Genomic DNA, 14,503 nt, shown 5'->3' on the forward strand with positions numbered 1-14,503 from the left:
TTAGCCCAATCACTAAGTTAATACATACTTGTCTCCATTCATCTTATAAACATCATAACGCCCTTGAGAACTTGGTATTATCCCTATTTTACAGATGGAGAAACTGAGATATCAAATGAATGACTAGCCTAAGGTTACTAAGCAGCTCTGCAGAAGCTTACAACCAGGGTCAGAAAAGTCTATCCCCATTTTGGCAACTTCATAACTATTTCTTGGGATGTATTGCTCCACTTGAACCCCCAGTGCTGGCAGAAGGGTTGGGTTTGGCCTTGGAGCCCCTCCCAAGAGTTGCTCATGCAGCGCTGTGCATATGTGTTTGGATAGGTGTTAATCACAATGCAACAAAGCAGTTTTTCAACACAGGCTACTATTTTCTGTGTTATGTTTTCCCAAGGTATCACAGTGGCATTGTAAATAGAATAAATGTTTCTTAGAACATCAGAATTGGGAGTTAGGTGGGTGGTGGTGTCAGTCTTGGATGTATTCTGGTGAAAGGGAATGATGCACTCCTCAGTGCTGCTCTTTCTGCTCATGATCCTTTAGATGTTCTCAAGCTGCAGTAAACAATCCATCTGTAAGACCATTCAGAGCAAGGCCCAGGAATGTTTCAAAGAGCGCAACAACCAAGTCTGTGGGAACTCCAGAGTGGATGAAGGTGAGGAATGCGATCCTGGCCTTTTGAACAGGCATGCTGATCCCTGCTGCTCTGCTGACTGTAAACTGAAACAAAATGCCAAGTGCAGGTAAGAGATGTTAAAGCAACAGCCTTGGTTGGGAGGGGAAGGGAATATGGGGCTGGGTCAAAAACTTGTTTGCAGTGCAGCAAAATACACTCTTCTGGACCCTGGCTCTAGTACTTTGAGACTTTCTCTGCTGAGCAAATGAGCCTTGGGAGAGTTAAGGACTCCAGGAGAGAGCTTTGGTGCATGCCATTACTTGGTAGCCTTGGTGTTAATTCATGCAGTAGTATTGAGAATACTTTGTTCCATTGCTTTGCTAGGAACTGCACATCAGTGCAGTGTAATGGTAAATTCTATACCAAAAAAAAAGATGTCAATTGCAGCACTCAAAAGTCAGAAAGTGCCAATATTAAGGTTCCCTGTGCAACCTTAACACTGCCCCTTCTGCATGTGCATTGCAAGGCTGTCTAAATCCATGGTCATATGTTATCCAGGACCCTAGCAACACCTACTGTGCAAGCTGGACAGTGACTATGGTAACTGAGCTCTGTCTTTACTGTCCAATCTGCACACAGAGTCCAGATCTGCTCCCATTTACACTGGAGGAATTGTGCTTTAGTCATTTTGGTTTTGGATGAGACATGAAAGTTTAGTCCTTTCCTAGCATAGAGTTCATTTGTAACTTTACTTACGAATGTGGATTTTTAAATATTTGCATTGCAGTAGTGCCTAGGGGGCCTTGTATTACATGCTGTGTACACACCGTAAGAAACAGTCCTTGCCCTGAAAAGCATAGTCTAACTAGACAAGACTGACAAAGGGTGAGAAAGGAAACCGGCACAGAGAGATGTGAAGGGACTTGACCAGGGTCACCCAGCAGGTCAGTAGCAGAGGCAGGAAAAGATCTCATATGTCCTGAGTCTGTCTAGTGCCTTGTCGAGGGGCCCACTCTCCCTCTCTGTGTGTAATGTTGTACATGTGCTCATGTAACCCATTCTTCAGCACACTTCAGAAAATGAGGGACAAATATATCTGATAGGCAGAGCTCTAAGAGGAGAAGTATACGTGCTTCCATGGGTTTGTCACGCTCTTAATGTTAGCACTTATTTATTTCTTGAGTAGCCTAATATTCCACCTCTCTTTCCACTCTTCTCACAGTGATCGGAACAGCCCCTGTTGTAAAGGTTGCCAGTTTGAAAGCGCTCAGAAGAAATGCCAGGAAGCCATAAATGCTACTTGTAAAGGAGAGTCCTATTGCACTGGTATGCCATTGTTACGTTTCCCTTACATGTGCAACTGAATGCTGCAAGCTCAGGGCCCCTGTTTTACTAGCTTTTGCTGCCTTTTATGCAACTTGTATGTTTACTTTTAGAGTTCAGTTAAGCACCAAGAAACTCTGTCCTACAAACTAGTTGTTTAGTTGTCCAAGAATTGTTCTGCTCTCCGCACCTGCGGGGGACCTGGGAAATGGCGTTCTTGCCTTTTAAATAAAAAAAAAAAAAGAGAGAAAAAAGCACCATTGCGAGGCATAAAGTGTGCTCCTGAATCTTGCTATGGCAGGATGACTTTGCTTTAACCTCTGCTTCCTCACCAGCTGCTCACTTCCCTTTTCTGCCTCCTCCCGCATCTGATAGCAACTCTGCTTGAAGATGAGGAATCAGCCCAGACAGTCGTCTTTCCTGGCTGAAGGCTGGCTAATCCTGAGAGGGCTGCCTACCATTTTGTGCATTTTGTCTAATTAGGAATTATAGCAGTATCTGAATGCTGTGAGCCTGTTTTTTCATTTCCCCTCCCCCATGTGGTCCCCTTCCTTCTAGACATCTGCCAGATGTACTGCTGCTCCTCACAGTGCTTGCAGCAGCCCACTAAAGGTGACTAGAGTCTCGCTCCAAGAATGGGCTATTGGGAGTCACTGTATAATGAGCATCTGTGGCTCAGTCTCCTCTTCAGCACAGGGAGAATGATCTGTGCCTTTACCAACCCTGTGTACTAATGCAGCCATCCCTTCTAAATGCCTGTGTCTGTAGGGAACAGCAGTGATTGCCCGCCCCCTGGGAATGCGCCGGATGACACGGTCTGCGTGGATTTGGGCAAGTGCAAAGATGGAGAATGTGTTCCATTCTGCATGAGGGAGAAGAACCTGCAATCGTGTGCTTGTAACGGTGAGCAAAACAGGATCGCCAGCTTTCCTGAGCAGCATGTCTTGTTAAGGCCCCGATGAGCACAGTTAATCTGTAACCTAGATGAGAGCCATGCTATCAGTGGATAGGTCCTTGGACCCCAGATCAGGGTTTCAGACAAACAAACACATCTCAAAAAGTCAGAGGCTGAAGTTTTTGTCTTTCAGCCCTTACTTTCGTTTCCTGTTTGAGGAGGGGCTGAGGAAGCTGCTCTGACATCTGAGCTGGAGCCATCAAAGCGAACAGACAGGGTTATAGATGAAGCTGATACGCTGGGGCTCTCTGGGCAGTAGAGATGTCTACACTTCCCCTTGGCCCCAGCAAGGCAGGCTGGGGAAGGAATGTCTGACAGGCAGCTGGGAGGCAGAGGGCTGTAACAGAAGCTGTATCCTGTGGCAGCTACACCAGTTGCCTACACAGAAAGAGCACTTGAGGAGAGTAACTAAGGGTATGTCTACACTGCAGTAAATGACCCCGTGCTCCAGCCGTGGCTGGCCCAGGTCAGCTGACACGGGCTCGGTTGCGGGGCTATAAAACTGCTGTATTGACATTCAGGCTAGGGCTGGAGTCTGGGGTCAGAGATCCTGTGAGGGGGGTGGGGGTCTCAGATCCTGGGCTCCAGCCCAAGACTAGACGTCTACACTGCTATTTTTAACCTGCACCCTGAACCTCACGAGCCCGAGTCAGCTGACCTGGACTCTGAGAATCGGTGCTGTGGGCTTTTATTGCAGTGTAGACCTACCCAATGATACATTAAAGGTCTTTAATGTGATGTAGCAGTTGGAAACCAGAAGGAAAGGCAGCACCATGTGACCAGCCAGCTCTTCTCAACCCATCAGCACCTGCCACATGTGCCACTGTTTTAGACAGAGGAGCTAGTGACAGGAGGAAGGGGAAGGAAGTGTTTGGAGAATGTGAAGGGCAAGTTTGGGCTAATGGAAAGAATTCCCTCATGCATGTGTCTCTTAGAAATACACCCCCCCACACACACACACTTTCCTCTCCCCCTTTCCAGGCTCTCTACAATCCAGGGGCAAAGATCAAAGAATCACTAGCTCAGATCCCTGCCCCTCTTCCCTCATTGTTCAGGCTGTGGCTGCTCTTCCTAGCTCCAGATGCCTGCTCAGAAGTTTGACAAGGCCAGTAGAAAGCTTTTAAAATGTCATTTGCACACAGATGTGAACCAGGGCTCAGATGCCTTTGAAACCTTTCACCTGCCCTGGACATCTGATGGCTGCAGTAATTTAACTTCCAGAGCTGAACAGAAAATGGCTTGAGCTTCCTGTCTCCCCCCCCACTCCGCTGCATGGAGCATCTTGCCAAGCTTCAGGCTCTGTGTATTCTGAGCAGCTCAAGAAGCTGCTTTGTGTGGCTAGAGACTACACAGTCCTCCGTTCCACACACCGTCTGCTGGGAAGGGGCATGTCAGCGAGAGGACCAGGAAGCAATCCCCTCCGTGCTCACAAACTCTTGGTTATGGATTGAAAATAACCACAAGAGTCGGGAAAAACAGTTTGCTGCTTTTATTTTAGAAACGGACAATTCCTGCAAGGTTTGCTGCCGGGACAAGGATGGCAAGTGCAGTCCGTACGTCGGCGCTGACCAGCAGTTCCTGTACTTACGGAAAGGAAAGCCCTGCACTGTGGGATTCTGTGACATGAATGTGAGTGTTCCTGGGAGCCAGATGCCCCAAGCATTCTATTTATGGCAGAATAGGCTTTCTAGCTAAAACACCAGGAGCCTTTCCCCTTCATATAACCTGTTTCCTCTTGTTTGTTCATACAGTAGCGTAGCCCTAGACCTGATCTGCTGAACAGCCCTTCTGCCACTGAAATGAAATCTCTTTTTTCAGGGCAGTGGAGGGGGAAATCCTTTGTATAGGGCACTGTGCATCTCCATAAATGCCCTTCTTACTCATACCTGACTGACTTTCGCTTGTGCACTGCTCTGATGTAACGGTGCCGCTGACAGTGTAGCACTACCAGAAGCCAGCCCTGGTCTTTCCCTAAGCATTGCATGTTGTGGGGTTGCACAAACTCCAGTGACATCAGTGAAAGCAATCCCTGTGCAAGGAGTTTCTGTGTTCCTGGACACTGCCATATAGATGGGTAACACTGGAGTTTTGATTTTTATTTATTTTGAATTCCAAGGCCATTTTAATGACCCTGGTATTTCAAGAGCAGAGCTTCTTTATCGGTGGAGCTGATGGGATAAGATTCACCATGTGCGTGGTTTGAATAGAAAGAAAATAAATGACTGTGAGTGAGCTCTGTTGTTTGTAGAGGGGATCAGGGTTGGTAATGTAGAAAAGCTATGAAAAGTGAAGGAGTAACGGTCAGGAGTAATATACAACACTTGAAGGGGCCCCATGGAATCCCATTTAAAGTTGTGAAGCAGTGGTTGAAAAAGTTAATCATTGGACTTCTGGAGTGCTCTTGTTTCAAAATCTTGAAAAACAAATGAACTATTTTTTGCTTAAGCTCCTGATCTGGAAAGATGCCGAGTGCCCCCATTTCCCGAGGGCTTTAGGAATGCTGGCTGCTCAGCATCAGGTCCCAGCTTTCTTTTTTTAAAATAGTTTCACAAACGTGCCTGGCTTTTCCTCAGAAGACCAACAACATGAGTATTTCATTCCCCTGTAAGGATGGCAATGGCTTGATGCTTCAGGGGAGGGGATTGATAAACAGATGAGCAAATGATGAAAATCTCTCCATTTGTTACCACCATTTCCTCTCCCAAGTCAGCCTAAGACCTAACCTGCTGCTGAACAGTGACATCTCCCTATACATATGTAGTAGCTGTTTTGGGAGAGGAAATGGGTGGAGATGCATATGATGCAAGGATCAGAGTAGAATAATATTTAGTATTTATATCAAATAAGGGGTAATGTTTTCAAAGGAGACTTAGGTGCCTAAGCTCATTAGTCCCATTGACTTTCAGTGAGAATTAAGCTATCTAGTGCCAAAGTCACTTTTGAGAATTTAACCCTAGGCCTCCTAAGCTTTGTACAGGCACTAACTAACCTCAGTCAAACACTGCTCAGCTTTAATGGATTGAAGTTACAATTACATTCTAAGAGCTTGTCATAAACAGATAGTTAAGGGTTAAAGTCTCTTTTACCTGTAAAGGGTTAACAAGCTCAGTAACCTGAGGAACACCTGACCAGAGGACCAATCAAGGGACAGGATAATTTCAAATCTCTGTGGAGGGAAGGCTTTGTCTGTGTTCCTTGTTTGCTCTGTGTGCTCTCTTTGGATCTAAGAGAGGCCAGACATGTCTCCAAGTTCTCCTGGAGTATTTCCTACTATCCAGTATAGTGAGTATTAGTTAAAAAGGCGGATTAGTCTTTTGAGTTGCTTTCTATATTTGCAATTGTGTGTTTGCTGAAGGAAATTCTTTATTTCTGTTTGCTGTTACTTTGATTATGCTGAGGAGGAGGGAGGGGAAGTCTCTCCAGTTTTTATAAGTTAAACCCTGTATTTTTGCATCCTGGTAATATAGAGATAGTGTACTTTTTTCTTTCTTTAATAAAATCTTTTCTTTTTTTAGAACTTGATTGATTTCTTCCCTTGTTTGGATTTTCAGGGGAAGGGGAGGGGGAAAAGTGAATCCCTCTTTGTTTGATTCAAGGAGTTTGAATCAAGGTATTTTTCCCAAGGACTAGGGGAAAGGGAGGGGGGGATAGGGAATCCCTCTTTGTTTGATTCAAGGAGTTTGAATCAAGGTATTTTTCCCAAGGACTAGGGGAAAGGGAGGGGGGGGATAGGGAATCCCTCTTTGTTTGATTCAAGGAGTTTGAATCAGGTATCTCTCCTAAGCGCTAGGAGAGGGGAGGGGGGAAATGGTTTGTTTCCCTTTGTGTTGAGATTCAGGTTTGAATCTGTGTTCCCCAGGGGAAGTTTTTGGGGGAACAGGGAGTGTGTCAGACACTTAAAACTGACTGGTGGCAGCGAGAACCAGATCTAAACTAGGATTTTAGTTTAGAGGAGTCCATGCAGGTCCCCATCTTGGAACCCAAAAGCTCCAAGTGGGGGAGAAAACCTATGACAGAGCTGTTTTTAGACAAGCAAATCAAAACAGAGACTTTCCTCAGAGCAGTCACTGCAGCTAATTAGAAATGGACTTTGGCCATTGAAAAGTGGTATAAATACATGTCCATAAACTATGCAAAGTACATCTTGACCGTGTAGTTACATTTCGTATTGCGTCCTTTTCATGCCCTGTGACCAGGATGGTTAAGGCTTAAGTAATATAAGATAATTCTTTGAAATAAATGTTTACTTTGCAGGGCAAATGTGAGAAGCAAGTGCAGGATGTGATTGAACGATTTTGGGATTTCATCGATCAGCTTAGCATCAATACTTTTGGTAAGTTAAGTAATCCAACGGTTTTGTTGGGTTTTTTTTGGTTATTTTTTTAATTTGCTGAGGTATCTACATTCCCAACTACTACTACCCTGAAGGCACTGTGAAAAGAATCAGATTGGTGGATGACTATTCTTACTGTGTGTGGGCCAGGTGGCTTGACCTCCCACAAATCACTGTTCATATCTCGGAAGGTGGGGCTGGGTAGGAGTTGTCTTCCTAATGTAACTTAGTGCATCGTGTTAGAACTGAAAATATCGATGTCCCCTTCTAAATCTTTAAAGCTACAGTTAGTTTTCTTGCATTTCCTGCTCCATTATTATTATTTCCAAGCATTTAAGAAGGATGATTCTGCTCCAAGAAGCTTTCAATTTAAAGACAAAGCAGTAGACAGAGGTCAGAGGAAAAGGAGTAACAATAGGTGATTTATATACCAGTGACCTAGACTTGTTTATAGGCAGCACAGTTAAATGGATCTTTAAAGAAGGATTTCAAGGTAGACAGGGTGGGGAATTTTCATTTAATAAATATCACAGTATAAAGTAATGCACTGAAAGGTGGTTGGTTATACTGAATCCACACACTCCTCAAGTGGTTGGATGTATGTTGTCACTAATCTTGCACCTTACAACACAAAGCATGGAGATATGTCCTGATATAACAGCTCTCCTCACTATGTTGTAACCATATCAGAAGATATCAAGTACATGATTCTGTAATGATAGGGTAAGAGACAGTGTAAGTTCAAGGTAAATGCCACATTATCTGCAGAGTAATTATATGGCTTTCAGTCTTCTGGACTAAAGTCTTATAAGATCTATGAACTGCAGTTTTCCAGGTGATTAATATTAAAACTACTTAGTAACTTCAAACAGAAGCATTGTGTGTCTCTTGGTATTTGGAAGTAAGCATAGTAATAGAGTAGGCACGTGTTTTTGTTGTTTGCCCCATGAGATCAGAGTTGTGAGTTAGCATGTGAGGGGCTCGCAGTAATGGAAGATATGCCTTGGAGAACTAAGTGCACCCAGCCTGCTAATGTGAAATATTGGGAGACATCTAGTACTAAAGAGTTAAAGGAGGCAGAGAAAAGGATTTGAGGTTTAACTTTCTGAACAGATATTTTATATGGTCCCAATCCTGCAGCCCTTATGCATCTGAGCAATCCTGTGACTTTAGTAGGGTTACTCACAGGAGTAAAGATGGCAGAATCAGGACCTATATTTATGTACGTAAACAGGGTTTGTATGTTGTCTTTGGCATATAACTAATTGGTTTGGACTTGATTGTTTACAGGGAAATTCCTTGCAGACAATATAGTGGGCTCCGTACTTGTGTTTTCCTTGCTATTTTGGATTCCTCTCAGTATTCTTGTCCATTTTGTGGTGAGTAAACCTACTTTAAGGGGACTGGCCAGTTTGATCATATTGTAGGCGGAACTTATTCATACATGTAATGGCAAAGATCCAGGGGGTAAGTTTTTAGGAGATAACAGCCCATAAAGGTAAAACTGTTACCATTTGGGACCTATCATCATTCCTTAAGCAGGTTAAACTCCCACTAACTTCCATAGGGCCTTCGTAATGAACCCTAATGTTACCAAAACACTGAACTACTTCCTGTTAACATTAGAAGATTGCATCAGTGGAGAAATGTTAATTTGGGGTTGTTTATTTTGGCTAGCCAGTGCTACTTAGAATTACATAATAGATGATGATCATCTTCACTGTGAGTGCTGGCACTGTGCTTGGAGTCATAGGCTCTGTCCTCAGCAGAGAAGCTGAAGTTGTCTGCTGTAGCAAACAGAATAATTTAACCCTGAGTCTGTTAGATCACAACAGGTATGGCAAAGTCTCACTTCAGTCGCCAAAACAACTGTTTCCTAAGAACCCCTCCGCTTACATTAGAGAGCAGAACCGCTGAAAATCAGCCCATTCTGGGATAAATAATATGGCCTGTCAGGAGGGAATTAATTAAACAACCCCCAGAAATTGGCATTTGCACTCGTTGTGAGGAGGCGGCAATGAATACTGTAGAATTCTACATTTTGCTGCAAACCTTCCTAGTATTTCATATACATTTACAGGTTTTAATTGACCACTCAAGGAACCAACAAAAATCAGTTGCTTAAACAGAACTGGGAACTCGCTCGTTTTGGGGATATTATTATTATTTCTATTGCTGTGGTGCCTAGGAGCCCTACTCATGGATACTTTGGCACAGTCTCTCCAGATGGGAGGTTGTTAATAAGGGTGGTTTCTTGTACAGGAGTCACTGCATGTGTAAATTGCAAAGGAGCCTCTCTCTCTACTAGCTTTTCTCTTCCCTGCTGAGGTAATCTTGGCTATCGATCCAAGGGGAATCAGCTGGCTGCAGTTTGAGGCTGGGAGTGTAATGGGCTGTGAGGGGGAAAAGAATGTGCCTTCATCTGGTCAGCAAACAATATAGGACTGACTGGTTTATTTTCTTTATAGGACAAGAAATTGGATAAACAGTATGAAGAGAACACAAAATCTCTATTTTGTCCCAGTGTAAGTTTGCTGCTTTCAAGGAATAGTAATTGTTTTAACTGTATGTTAGCAGAGAGCTAGCTTTGAAATGTAATGTTTATTAGAAAAAATGATCTTGAAAGACATTTGTGGAGTAATCCTCAAAGAAAGCCATGGTGTCTTCTGCACAGAAACTCTGCCAGATGAAACAGAAGTTGGGTGTTTTATGGTTGAGTTTTTTTCTTCTAGAAGGAATGTTAGTTTTGCTTAAATGAAATATTGTGGCTTTTGCTTTTTGCGTCTGTGAGTGGTGATGTCTTTATCTCACTGAAGGTGCACTTGCTCCTGAGCACTAGCCATGGCATCTTATGCAGGGAGCTGCTTTGTTCTGCAAAGCTGTGTGTCCTGTGACAAGTGTCTGCATTCAAGTTCCTGTCTGGGTGTGTGCTCAGCAAGTTTCAACCGCTGACCACTTGTTCCTGGGCCAAGTGATGCAAATAAAACGTAGTTTCCAGAAGCAGAAGTATTAATCTGATGACTTCAGCAGTAGCAGAAAAGTCTCTACTTAGTGAATTAGTTATTCCTTGCAAAGTGGCCTTTTAGTAACAGACTATCATTTTAGCAGCTGGATGTTCCAGCTGAAACTGTAGATTCTCACACTGTGATCCTTGGGCTGCTTCCAGTTGGTCACTTGAACTTCTGTCACAGGGCTGAAGGATCTGTCACTTTTCAGGCAATGACACTTCCTGCTAGTTCATACTCTGGTGACGCAGGCCATATAACTACCTATATAGTTGTAGCCCATTCCAAGACCCTCTCATTTTTATTTCAGTGTAAGCACGTGGCCAGTGCTTTGGGCGCATGTACAATCTTCATTAATAAAATGAACAGACCACCTGATCTGTTAACGTTAGAACCCTCCCAGATGCCACAAAAACCCCTCTCCACCATTCATTTAACCTGCAAAACAGGCCTTGAGGAATGATCCTGGGGGTCAATAAATGTGAGATCTTGTAAACCAGTGGGGGAAGCATATGCCAGAATCAAGGATTCCTTACTGAGAAATCCCTGCCTCCAGCCCCCCTCATAAGTAAACCAAGGTGCTATTAGCTTGACATCTCAACTGCCAAAGTATATAGTGAAAGTGGCAGGTCTCAGACAACATGGCCCAAATCATCTCATCTTTATATCTTAACCTCTATCTGGAAAGATTTTGGAAGCTGGTACAATGGCACAGCAGAGATGTAATGTGCCCCCTGCAAGAAACACTGCTTAATGTGCAATACGTTCTGCACCAGCTGCCGTGAGAGTGGTCTTAGATTGCAGCCCCAGTAGCACACATTGGGACCTTGCACTCTCAAGATGGCAAGGGCACGATCTTTTGTCTAAACCAAAGTAAATCAAAAGCATTCCTGGCAGCATGGCCAGTGCGTAGGGTACTGGACTGGGACTCAGATATCTGGGTTCTCTTTCTGACTTTACCGCTGATCTGCAGTGTGACCTTGGGCAAATCTCTTCACCTCTCTGTGCCCCCTCCTCCTTTATTAACCATTGGAACAGTTTACCAGGGGTTGTGATGGAGTCTCCGTAACTGGAAATCTTTAAATTAGGATTGCATATTTTTCTAAAAGATCTGCTGCTGTTCCTGCTACAGCTGTTGGACTTGAAGCAGGATTTAAATCAGGGAGATCCTGTGGACTGTGTTACACAGGAGGTTAATCTAGATAATCATAATGGTTCCTTCTGGCCTTCAAAATCTATAAATCTATAGCCATGGCTGCCCCTGGACACACCAGAACAGTTAAGTTACAAAGATAACCCTCGAGATTGTAAACTTGACTAACAAAAGGTGGGGCCTATCAACTGAGGGCATTTGGTATCACTTCTGCCAGTCTTTGTAGTTGCATCAGTTGGCTCCAGTGAAATAGAGGCATAAACTGCATATTGAGACACACCAGCTCACGCTGCCTCCCTGAATTGCTTCACATTGAACATGAGTGGCAGCAGACTAGAACCTGCACGAACCACATGACACCCTAGCTGAAAGGATGTTTAATGTTTAACTTAGCCAGTCTGATAAAAGTCAGTGCCAGCATGTAATAATTCGTAACTTACAAGAATGGTCAGCTGAATTAGACAAAAGGCCAACTGTTTGGGTTTAGACTTGACCAGTGTAAGGTAACATCAGAATGTGTTGCCTTGAACTTTAAAGTTTCTCTTCCTTCAGGAAGGCTGCCCAAAGCCATCAGGTGACAACTTTTATTTATGAATTACTGTAACTTTCTCCTCCCCAAGTATCCAGACTCCAAAAGGAATGTGTGTTTTTTGTCTGCTCTCCCTGTGAAGGGACAATGAACAAAAGTTGAATTCCAAATTAGAAAAAAATTCCCGCCTCCACCTGACTGAGCTGCTTGTGTCTTGCAGAACGTTGAGATGCTCAGTAGTATGGACTCAGCATCTGTTCGAATTGTCAAGCCATTTCCTACTGCACAGTCAACAAGCCGACACCAGCCACTGCAGCCCATCACAGCAATGCCTGTAGTAGCTGCAGCACCAAAACTGGACCACCAAAGAATGGACACTATTCAGGAGGACCCAAGTACTGACTCTCATGTTGATGAAGATTGCTTTGAGAAGGACCCTTTCCCAAATAGCAGCTCAGCTGCTAAATCTTTTGAGGATCTTACAGACCATCCTATCACTAGGAGCGAGAAAGCATCATCCTTTAAACTACAGCGCCAAAATCGAGTGGACAGCAAAGAAACCGAATGCTAGCATCTCGCTGCCTTCCAGCCTGACTGGGTGCAAAATAAATGTTCATATATTTGATCTTAAAACCATTTTGTTTATATAAATTCAGATAGCGATAGATAGATAGAGATATATTTTGTGAGGGGATGGGAGACTTGGGGAAGGAAGTGACCTACTGCAGATGCTGGTCATGTGTATGACCTTCCTTAGTTTATTAGACAATTACATCTTTTTAAAACAAAGAAAAACATCCAGACTAAAACTAGCTTGTTTTGAAGCTTTTGGATTTGGTTTTTCTAGTTTCTTAACCTTTACTATTTCCTTCAACCTGTGGTGTAAAGTGGAACATCCTGCTGGATATTAGGTTGTGTATATTAGCATTTTTATAATTCAGCTTTTTGTAGTTGGAACAACACAGAAAGACAAAATCATGGTTTTGGGTGTTTTTAAAAAAACTGTAGTGAGTTTTCTGCATAGACTAGAGCATGTAGCAGTTTAGGTACCCTAAGCAGTATAAAATTATTTTGTTTGCAAACAAAGATCAGAGCAGTGAAATAGGTATAAATTGTATTTTAAACAGAGTCTGATAAATACAATGAACTGATACGCGTTCAGAGTTACTCTGGGTTTCAGTTCTTTATAACATTGCTGAAAAATAGCTTTCATATAACTCTTCCCATTCTGAATGAAGCATTTCTTAAAAGAACACTGTATAATTACAGACCTCTGCCTGAGGGAGTGGGAGGAAAAGAATATGTTGAAAGGACACTCAGTTTAGGTTTTGACCTTTACAATGGTTGTTTCAGTCTGAAGTGGTTTCTTTGATTCAACTTTTTTATATACATAACACTGTTGCCAAGAAATTAAAAAAAAAAAAAAAAGCCACTTGTAGGACCCACATATAATTTGAGCTCTCGCTGTAGTAGCAGTTTGTTGGAAAAATATTACTCTGAGTTGCACAGATACTGATGAATAACAATGATTAATTTCAGCTCATTTCTAAATACTGATAAAAATCAAGGTTTGCCAAATCTGAAAGGACAATATTAACAAGGAAACCTTTTTAACTGTACGGTTTCCAAGAGGGTATTATAGTAGTGTAATATAAAAAGCCTGTAACTTAATGGAGTGGTGCCCCTTTAAGTTGATAAGCTTATTTCCAAAGGCAGAGATGTGAATAGTGTAATGTTTGCTATGAATGTTACATGAAAGTTATTTTTGTCTGTATTAACAGATGGACTGTCACAGTAGAATCATAGGGCAACTATTTACTGCTTGGGTCCTACAGAAAGATCTTAGCTCTTCATCTATCTTACCCCATAATCATGTCATAATGTAACTTTGATTTATATAAACTTTGTTTAAAATGGTTCTGCAGCTGTTTTAAATGTCCACTGGAAAGCAGATCTGTGTTCATCAGCCAGGAAAGCTTAACTATGGAAAACTTGTATTTTTAAAATTTGATGGCAGTTAACCAAGCCTGTGACAAAAGAATTGTGTGTTTCCGAGGATACTTGTTACACTAATACTTGAACTTGTGCCTTATGGTATTCATATCTAACTAATCATTATTTTAATTACACTGGTTTTTGGATTTGATATGTAGCCATAAAATTTGTTTGTGTTAAATTTAACTTTCCGTACAATGTAATAATAAAGCTTTTTATAGGATGACTGTTTCATTGAAACTAAGACTTGCCACTTCTCACAGATAGGATTTTTACCTAAGAAAATAGTGCTCCTTGGTCAAAATCTTTAGTAAGCAGCAAAATGTCGTGCTCCAGACTTGGTATACATTGCTCCATTCCTTCTGCACAAAACCAGTGATGGTTCTTATTTTTGAATATGTTTCTTACTACCTTCACTTGTGTGTGAAAAGTTCCATAACTTCTGCAACTAATATATTTGTGCTTATAAATAACAGCAGCAGGACAGAATCCCTGTGCATGTGGAAACTGAAGACTTTTTTTTTTTTAAAATACTAATAGCAATGATGACAAACCCAAGGCTTGTTTAGGCCTCAGATGTCTTCCAATCAGCTG

The 14,503-nt window shown here is 42.5% G+C and overlaps 1 protein-coding gene across 1 annotated transcript in view; it reads left to right on the forward strand.

Annotated features, from left to right (window-relative positions):
* ADAM17 (ADAM metallopeptidase domain 17) overlaps window positions 1-14,132 on the forward strand; it is a 62,616-nt gene extending 48,484 nt beyond the window's left edge. Inside the window, exons 12-19 of the mRNA XM_045011131.1 lie at window positions 544-743; window positions 1,839-1,942; window positions 2,708-2,842; window positions 4,393-4,523; window positions 7,149-7,227; window positions 8,518-8,606; window positions 9,696-9,752; window positions 12,135-14,132. Of these exons, the coding sequence (XP_044867066.1) occupies window positions 544-743; window positions 1,839-1,942; window positions 2,708-2,842; window positions 4,393-4,523; window positions 7,149-7,227; window positions 8,518-8,606; window positions 9,696-9,752; window positions 12,135-12,485 (1,146 nt within the window). The 3' untranslated portion in view covers window positions 12,486-14,132. The remainder of the gene's footprint in view (window positions 1-543; window positions 744-1,838; window positions 1,943-2,707; window positions 2,843-4,392; window positions 4,524-7,148; window positions 7,228-8,517; window positions 8,607-9,695; window positions 9,753-12,134) is intronic.
* The last annotated feature ends 371 nt before the right edge of the window (window positions 14,133-14,503 follow it).

Source organism: Mauremys mutica, chromosome 3 (genome assembly GCF_020497125.1).
Source record: "Mauremys mutica isolate MM-2020 ecotype Southern chromosome 3, ASM2049712v1, whole genome shotgun sequence".
NCBI lineage: Eukaryota > Metazoa > Chordata > Testudines > Geoemydidae > Mauremys > Mauremys mutica.